Consider the following 9,231-nt stretch of genomic DNA (forward strand, 5'->3'; position numbering starts at 1 on the left):
CCCCCCCCCCCGTGTCCCCCAGACTGTATGCTCCCAGGAACTCTTAGCTTTTAGCTTTCTGCTAATTTTCTTCCTAATTTCCCACCCCTCCCCCACTTCCTTCTCGTTCTTTCTGAGTATTTCTTTGGTTCCAGTGCCTCACACACCCTTCAGTCTCTTCGTATTCTCTTGTTTAGTCTCTCCTCCTTCCATTTGCTTTGAACGGTCTCGGTGTCTAGTGGCGTGGCCCAATGGGCACAGCGGAGGTGGATGTGGATGTGGATGATGTGGATGAGTGAAAACAAGCAGAGTATAGAATGCTGTTTGGTCGGAAGCAAAGCCCATGTCTAGAGATGATGCATCTTTGATATTACCACGGGACAGGAAGGAGTCTGTGTCACATTTCATCAAATACTAACACACACAGCTACTGGCGGTGGCTTTTTCCTCTTTCTCTCTTCTTTTTCTGTAATTCCAAACTTTAGGTGCATTCATTTTCCAGGGAATGACAGTTGTGACCTTCCAAGCAGTAGATAATTGTCCTTTGCCTTTTGTCCTTTGTCTCTTCACCGTATCCTGTAGTTAATTTTCTTTTGTGATTCCACAATGGATAAGCGGATTGTTGAGTCTTGCGTTTGTGTCTCTAAGTCCTTAATCATCTGCCTGAACTAAACCCAGTGCTTATAGATAGTATTCTTAAAGGCGAGGCTTAGAGGAAGATAGTCTATAGCCCTTTATTACCTGATCATGCTTGAGAGTCCTCAGTAAATAGCATGAGCCCACTGAACCCACAGGTTCCAGCTTTTACAGAAGGCACCGTGTTTAGAGTGTGTTATTTGCACATGCACAATAACCTTGTATTCTAACCAAAACAATAGAAGGATAGAATATGATCAAACTACATGGTATGAAAATTATTTTAAATGAAAATAACTTGCATTAATATTGCACCTTGGTTTAGTCAGTGTTCTTCTCCCACAGTGGCAGAAGCCAGTGTTGGGTGAGAAAGAGTTTAATGAGCTCAAGGACAGAAGAAAACAGAAAACAGGGCCTCAGAGAAGCCTGACAAAAGTACTCTTCTGGGTTGGAGAGATGACTCAAGAGTTAAGAGCACTGCCTGCTCTGTTCTTCCAAAGGTCCTGAGTTCAAATCCCAGCAACCACACAGTGGTTTACAACCAACTGTAATGGGATCCATCTTCTGGTGATCCTCTTCTGGTGTGCCAACAGACAAAACACTCATACATAAAATACATTAATAAACCTTTAAATGCTTTTCCCTATTTGCCCTGCCTCATTTCAGGTGTGATGGCTGAAAATTCCACTAGGTGGCTCTGCTATAGGCAAAGAGATGTAAGACCCAACTGTAGGAACAGAAATATCTGAACAGATTCCTATCTAATGATGTTAAAGAATGGCTTTTAAAATGACATGGAATATTGCTTTTCAACTATGAGGTTTTTAAAATGTGGGAGTGTTAGAGTGCGTGTGTGCGCGAGACAGTGACTTAGTTGTATTTGGCAGAGGGCAGCTTTAGGGTTGGTTCTCTCCTTCCACCATGATGTATTCCAGAGATCCAACTCAGATCGTCAGGCTCAATGGTGCCTTTGCTGAGCCCTTCCAGCCCTGTTGTGAATTTGCCTTATTTTAATTTTTAAAACACTGAAACACTATTTTTTTTTTTGACAGGGCTTTTCTGTGTAGCCCTGGCTGTCCTGGAATTTGCTCTGTAGACCAAGCTGGTCTTGAACTCAGAGATGAGCCTGCCTCTGCCTCCTATGCTGGGCTAAAGGCATGTGCCACCATCTTCTGGCTCTGAAACAGTATTTTAAATAATCATTTTATCTATCTATCTATCTATCTATCTACTTACCTATCTATTGTGTGTGCACACGTACACATGCTCATGCCACAGCAAGTGTATGGAGGTCAGAGAATAATTGGTTGTCAGGTTTGATGACAAGCTCCCTTCCCACTGAACCATCTCACCAGCCCCCTATTGCGAGTCACTGTTGGAACTAGGTGATGGCTGTCAGAAAGACGCATGAAATTGCATCTTACTTCTTTGTAAGTTTGCCATCTTCTATAATAAAAAGTTCCCCCTTATAGGAGCTCGAAACTTACCATAATGACAGGTTTTTTTTTTTCCCTATGAGGAGCTGGTTACCTACATATGATAGGCTGGGTGTTGCTAATGTTCACTCTATCGAAACAGTGTCACAGGAGTCCTTGGGATGGCTCAAACTCAAAAATGGATTGCAGGGCTAGCGAGATGGCATAGTGGGTAAGAGCATTGACTGCCCTTCCGAAGGTCCTGAGTTCAAATCCCAGCAACCATGTGGTGGCTCACATCCATAATGAGATCTGACGCCCCCTTCTGGTGCGTCTGAAGTCAGCTACAGTGTACTTATGTATAATAATAAATAAATCTTTGGGCCGGAGCAAGCAGAGACTGAGCGAGCTGGATTGACCAGAGCAAGCAGAGGTTCTAAAAATTCATTTCCCAACAGCCACATGAAGGCTCACAACCATCTGTACAGCTACAGTGTACTCATATACATAAAATAAATAAATAGCCGGGCAGTGGTGGTGCATGCCTTTAATCCCAGCACTTGGGAGGCAGAGGCAGGTGGATTTCTGAGTTCAAGGCCAGCCTGGTCTACAGAGTAAGTTACAGGACAGCCAGGGCTACTCAGAGAAACCCTGTCTTGAAAAAAAAAAGGGGGGGTGGGTGGAATAAATCTTTTTAAAAAATGGATTGCAGCCTCCTGAGAGGTTGGCTGGGTTTAAGTCAGCAGTGCTCATCTGCCTTGTTTCTCTTCGTGTGTCTTGGCTTAACATTGTAAGCTCCAGATAAATTCTCCTAATCTTTTCCTAGAACAGCAGTTCTCAACATGTAGATGATGTTGGGGGTCAAACGACCCTTTCACAGGGGTCTCATAATAGTTACCCTGCGTGTCAGATATTTGTATCACAATTCATTAACAGTAGCAAAATTATAGTTATGAGATTGTAATGCAAATAATTTTATGGTAGGGGGGTCACCACAACATGAGGAACTGTATTAAAGGGTTATAACATTAGCAAGGTTGAGAACCACTGTTCTAGGAAAATCAATACTAGCCCACGATTAGTTTGTAAACTTAAGTAGCGTGCCCACATTTTCTCTGAAAGATGCTCTACCTTTTCTTTCTGGCTTAGCTGCAGAACAAAAGGAGGCTCTGTAGCGTTGAAAGTGAAAACTCCTGAAACTTCCTCAGGGCCTGTTGTACCAGGAGCCGGGTTCTTCCATATCAAGGAAGACACATTAGTGAGGTTTCACTACTCCCATTTGGGTATTGTTGGAATGTATTCTCGGTAGTCAGAAGTCCAAAGTACTGGGGCTGGTGAGATGGCTCAGCAGGTAAGAGCACCCGACTGCTCTTCCAAAGGTCCAGAGTTCAAATCCCAGCAACCACATGGTGGCTCACAACCATCCATAACAAGATCTGGCGCCCTCTTCTGGAGTTTCTGATGACAGCTACAGTGTACTTACATATAATAAAATAAAATAAATCTTTAAAAAAAAAAAAAAAAAAAAAGAAGTCCAAAGTACTGGCCCCAGCCATGTTAGTCTCCACGGAGGATGAGAGGGAGACTGGGTTTAACCCTTCCCTGCCCGTGGAACTCCTCCCTTTCTCACACTCTGTACCCTTTAACCGGACTTAGGAGGTTTTCGTTAAGAATACCAGTTTATTCCGTCTCTGTTTCTGAAAGAGGATTTCCATGGACCCCTCCCTCCTACACTGCTTTCCCACTTTCTCTCCAACCCGATCTCCGTAGCTGATGCATTGGCTTTCTGTCTTTCAGGTCGCAGGCATCCTCCAGACATGTCTGCATAGTCCTTTCCAGGTAGAAAAAAAAAATCTGTGTGATGTATGGTGCTTGAGTTTGCGTAAACAAGTCAGACGACTCCTCCGTAAAGTAAGCTCAGCTAGCTCTCAGGCCTAGGATGGAAGAGTCGGCACCGGTGGAAAGCCAGGGTCAGCTCCCAAGCCCCCACCACGGCTCACTGAGGAGGGCAGTGGCTGCTGTCCTGGCCCTGGACGGGGAATCCACATTGGGCCGCAGGAAGAAGAGGAGGAAAGACTCCCGACCGGAATCCATCATCATCTACCGGTCAGATAACGAGAAGACGGATGAGGAGCCTGAAGAATCTGAAGGTGGAGATCGGCCTAAAGAGGAAGAGGGGGAGGACTTCCTGGACTATCCTGGGGATGATGGTGAGTCTTTCAAGAGCCCCTTGTTCAAAATCATAGGAAGGAAATGAAAGCAGGGTCCGCCCTCCAGCAGCCAGGCACCTACTTTCTGGCCATTTCTTTCTGATGATAATATCTTGAGGGGTTGCTGCCTTCACTCATTAAACTAACAGTAGTTACTTAGAGCCTGCAGTGCTATAATCTAGATGGGACGGGATCCCTGCCCTTTCACAATTGCTTGTGTAAGAGAAGTGGTTTTATAGGCTAATTACATTAACAGATATGAAGAACAACAGTTGTTACCTTTCATAATAATTATGAACATGCAGCCAGGTATGGTAGCTTATACCTACAGTCCCAGCACTTGGGAAGCTGAGGCAGGAAGATCATGAATTGGATGCCATCTTTGGCTATAGAGTGAGACCATGTCTTAATAAAACAAAAGGTAAAACCAAAAAAGAAAGAAGGAAGGAAAGAAAGGAAGGAAGGAAGGAAGGAAGGAAGAAGAAAGAAAACCAGGAGACTGTTTTAAGTTTTGAAATCAGTGAGATATAGTATTCCTTCACATTTGGGAATGTCAAGATTTATGTGAAATATGATAGTATTATTATGTGGGACTAGATAATACTCTCATACTCCTCGAGCACCAGTTAGAGTCACACCAACCACACTGTAGGGAACTGGTCAATATTTATGAAGATACACAGTATGTGTACTGTGTGTCACAGAAATTCTTCGGATCTCCACCATGACATATCTGTGCCCTCCACGTTTTAGAATGTTTGCCGCTATTAGGGAGCAAACATTAGGGACTGGGTTATCTAGGTTAAGAACTGTCGTGCAATACTAGATAGGCCCATTCATGTAGAAGGATAGATGCTAAGATTCCCTCGCAGAGTAGGCGACAGGCACAGTCTCTCTCATCACTGAGCTTTTAGTCTGAGAAGACAGGTAGTGCCTAAGGTGACTTCACACAGCAATAATCATTTCAAAGACAATGAAACCTACAGTGGGGACCACTGGCAGAGGGTGGCGGGGAGGGACTTTGTGCCACAGAAGACCTCTCCAAAGTAGTGGCATTTAACCTCATCCAAGGAACACGAAGAAACCAGGTAAGAAAGATGTGGAACGGGGGGGGGGGGGGTTGTGTGTTTTGTTTTGAAAACAGCAAGGGTCTTGAGGTGAGAACAACGCTGGCCTACTGGTGGGGAGGGGTGCTTCTGTTAGTGTGTGGATAGAACCAAGGGAGGAGGTGAAAGGTCAGCAAGGAAGCCAGGCTAGGTCCTGGTGCATCTTGCAAGGGCACAGTGGAGGGCTGGGAACTGTCGGAGCCAGTGGGAGTCAAGGGGGACAGACATTGTCTTATTTTTAAAAATTATTTGAATTAAACATACACACACACACACACACACACACACACACACACACGTCTTAGTTAGGCTTCCATGGCTGTGAAGACACCACAACCAAGGCAACTCTATAAAGGACAGTATTAAATTGGGATCGGCTTACAGTTCAGAGGTTCAGTCTGTATTGTCACGGCAGGAAGCATGGCACCATCCTGGCAGACACAGTGCTAGAGGAGCCAAGGGTTCAACCTTGATCTGAAGCCAGCCAAGAGGAGACTGACTTCTGCAGACAGTCAGGAAGATACTGGAATTCCATACTGGGCAGAGCTTAAGCCTGGGAAATCTCAAAGCTCACCCCACAGTGACACACCTACTCCACAAGGCCACACTTCCCAATAGTGCCATCCCCTGTGTGCCAAGAAGGAGTCTATGGGGCCAAACCTACTCAAACCATCACAATGTGTGTGTGTGTGTGTGTGTGTGTGTGTGTAATGAGTCGATGTTTATAGCTTAGATTTAACAGATAGGGTGTCTATAGACATGAGACACCATGTTCTCTATCTCAGGGAAACCCAAAACTAGGCATGAGAAGGAGGGGGTGTATGTACACATACATATACACATTTTATGCACAGGTCAATACTCATAAATAATGCCTTTATAACAGAATCGTGATCAAGTGATGAAGAGGTTCCTTGCCAGTCTCCGTATTACAGAGACTGTCAAGGCTGTGGTTCAGGAAAAAAAAAAAAAAAAGTAGAAACAATAGGAAGGACATGTTAAGCTTGCTCACAGTTTTCTTGGGGCCCACACCGTGGAGCCAACGGTCTCCGCGGGAGTAATAGCAGCAGGGATTGCCATCCACGGCCTCAGGATGGCACTGAGATGAACTGTGGATTCCTTAGTTCTTGATGCTCATCCCCTTTATGTGCCGCAGGTGTGTGGAACATGCCTCTGGACAGCCGTTATGTCACACTGACCGGGACCATCACCCGAGGGAAGAAAAAGGGTCAGATGGTGGATATTCACGTCACTCTGACAGAGAAGGAGCTGCAGGAGCTGACCAAACCCAAGGAGCTGTCCAGGGAAGCAGCACCCGAGGGAAGAAGGGCCTGCCAGGTCGGGGCCGACCAGGGGCCACACGTGGTCCTCTGGACCCTGGTCTGCCTGCCTGTGGTCTTTGTGCTCTCTTTCGTCGTGTCCTTCTACTACGGCACCATCACCTGGTACAATATCTTTCTTGTGTACAATGAAGAGAGGACCTTCTGGCATAAGATCTCCTGCTGCCCCTGCCTCATTCTCTTCTACCCAGTGCTCATCATGGCCATGGCCTCTTCCCTGGGGCTCTATGCTGCTGTGGCTCAGCTCTCATGGTCCTGGGCAGCGTGGTGGCGAGCTGCCTGTGACATGGAGAAAGGCTTCTGTGGCTGGCTCTGCAGCAAGCTGGGTCTGGAGGACTGTTCTCCCTACAGCATTGTGGAACTGCTGGAGTCTGATAATATCTCGGGCAATCTCTCCAACAAGGACCCCATCCAGGAAGTAGAAACCTCTACTGTCTAGACCTCCAGTGACTTCCTTCCCAGGCCCTCATTGTCTATAGTCATTCAATGGAATCTAGCAGTTCTTTCCTTAAACTATCTAATGTCCTCTACAGTCCTGGGGCAGCCTAGCTCACACTGGTGTATCTCATCATCTTCATTATTCCAAGATGGTGGAAAACAGAAAAGCGACTTGTGCCAAAGCAGTGCATCTGAAATACAAATGCTTCTTGACTCTTGGCCCTAAAATGACTGCTTATGTGCTGTATGAAGATACATCATAAATTCCTTCAGGGGCCTGAAGATGTTATTGGTGCCTATGACCCAGGGGAGTGTGTGCCTAAATGTGACAGAAAGGATAAAGAGGCTCAGGGGTGACCAGATCCACCAAGATAATAGATGGGGATGGAACAACACATTTAGGGAGTTAGGCTATTAAAGAGTGTGCATCACTGTATTTAGATAGAACTGCACATAACTAAAGCCACAAATACCAGTGAGCCAAACAAGAGAGAAATGTACTTCCTTCTTATGCAGATGTCTGGAGGCATATCATCCTAAGACCCTATGAAGTTTTCTGGGGTTCACTGGATGGCAGAATGTGGCCCTCGGTGCTCCTCAGTTTTTAAATGTTAACTACAGCTCTTAACTGTCATAGCAACAGAGACAGAAAGGAGAGCACACTCTGCCTGTTTAAGGAGGCTTTAAAAGCCCCCCCCAATATTTATTATCTCTCATTGGCCATACTATAGTCACATGACCTTGCAATTAAATGATGCTGGGAAATGTAGTCTTTCATCTGGGTAACTATATTCTTAGATGAATACTGGGGTTATGTGAATTTGAGAAAAGGGGGATAGTGGCTATTGGGTAGTCAAGTACAAATCGATATCTTAGGACAGGTATTTAGATACATCCAGAATTCCAAATTCCAAACGCAGCTTTATTTATTTGTTTATTTATATAATTATTTTGTCCCTAGTCTTACATGGAGAGTTTATACATAGATCTGAGTTACATACACTATGCATATGCCTTAGACAGTAGCATCTCGTGTACTTGGCAACTTACCTTTTGTCAAGTGGTTTCAGGGTTCTTTGGAAAGACCCATTAGATAGGAGCATATGGTCACAGAGGCACAGCACAATTCTTCCTGAAAAGGAAGGGGAACAGGGATTAACAGTATTTAATCTATAAAGATGGAGGAGAGGGAGAGAGAGAGAGAGAGAGAGAGAGAGAGACAGACAGACAGACAGACAGACAGAGACAGAGAGACAGAGAGAGACAGAGAGAGAACATCTTCTGAATGCTAACCCAGCAGAGATCAGTAGCTCAGAATACAAACCATTGTTAGCCCATGGTTTCACCAAACTCAGGAGCCTTATTTGCTCAGACCTTTCTAGCATGAAGCTTCTCTGACAGGGTTAGGAGTAATATAACAGATTAATCCAGATAAAAAGATTCTGGACTGGAGAAATAACAACTTCATTTTTAAGAGTGTCCTGATTTCAAAATGCTGAGTCCTAAGAGGTCAGAGGTCAGCAAGGTTTTTTTTTTTTGGTGTGTGTGTCTCAGAAAGAAGTGCTCTGAAGCACTCAACGAACCAGAGGGGTTGATCAAGCTCCCCCAAAGCCAGCCAGGGACATTTATTTAATGTATGGTGCTGAACTCCACTTTCAGAGAATTAAAAAAAAAAAATCCTGTTATTAGTTTGATCAAAAGGAAAAGAAAATGCGTCTAGTATTTTTGAGGAGAGCTGTGGTGCTTTCTGGTGCATTTCCAGAGATATGAATAATATAAATGAAAATAAAGATAACAAACTCTGATTAGCATTTACTTATTTTATTTGGGGGGCTCTCAAAAATAGCTCTGAACGCTATAGTTTTTAGAAGAAAAGGTGAGTCTGTTGTCGGCCCCGTGGATGTGAGATCTTTAAAAATCTTTTAAGAGTATGAGTGTTGCTACATGTATGTAAGTGTATCACATGCATGGCTGGTTCTGAGGAGTTCAGGAGGGATTAGGGCTCCTGGGACCAAAGTTGCGGGTGGTTATGTGCTACTGTGCAGGTGCTGGGAACCAAACCCAGGCTCTCCTGGAAATGCCCTTAATTGCTGAACCATTCTTTCAC

At 44.8% G+C, this 9,231-nt stretch overlaps 1 protein-coding gene across 2 annotated transcripts in view; it reads left to right on the forward strand.

Moving 5' to 3' along the window:
• Tmem169 (transmembrane protein 169) overlaps window positions 1-8,858 on the forward strand; it is a 20,985-nt gene extending 12,127 nt beyond the window's left edge. For both annotated transcript variants that reach the window (XM_021198883.2, XM_029538861.1), the window contains exons 2-3: window positions 3,828-4,240; window positions 6,503-8,858. In XM_021198883.2, the coding sequence (XP_021054542.1) occupies window positions 3,970-4,240; window positions 6,503-7,125 (894 nt within the window). In that variant the 5' untranslated portion in view covers window positions 3,828-3,969 and the 3' untranslated portion in view covers window positions 7,126-8,858. The remainder of the gene's footprint in view (window positions 1-3,827; window positions 4,241-6,502) is intronic.
• The last annotated feature ends 373 nt before the right edge of the window (window positions 8,859-9,231 follow it).

Source organism: Mus pahari, chromosome 5, assembly GCF_900095145.1.
Source record: "Mus pahari chromosome 5, PAHARI_EIJ_v1.1, whole genome shotgun sequence".
In the NCBI taxonomy this organism is placed as follows: domain Eukaryota; kingdom Metazoa; phylum Chordata; class Mammalia; order Rodentia; family Muridae; genus Mus; species Mus pahari.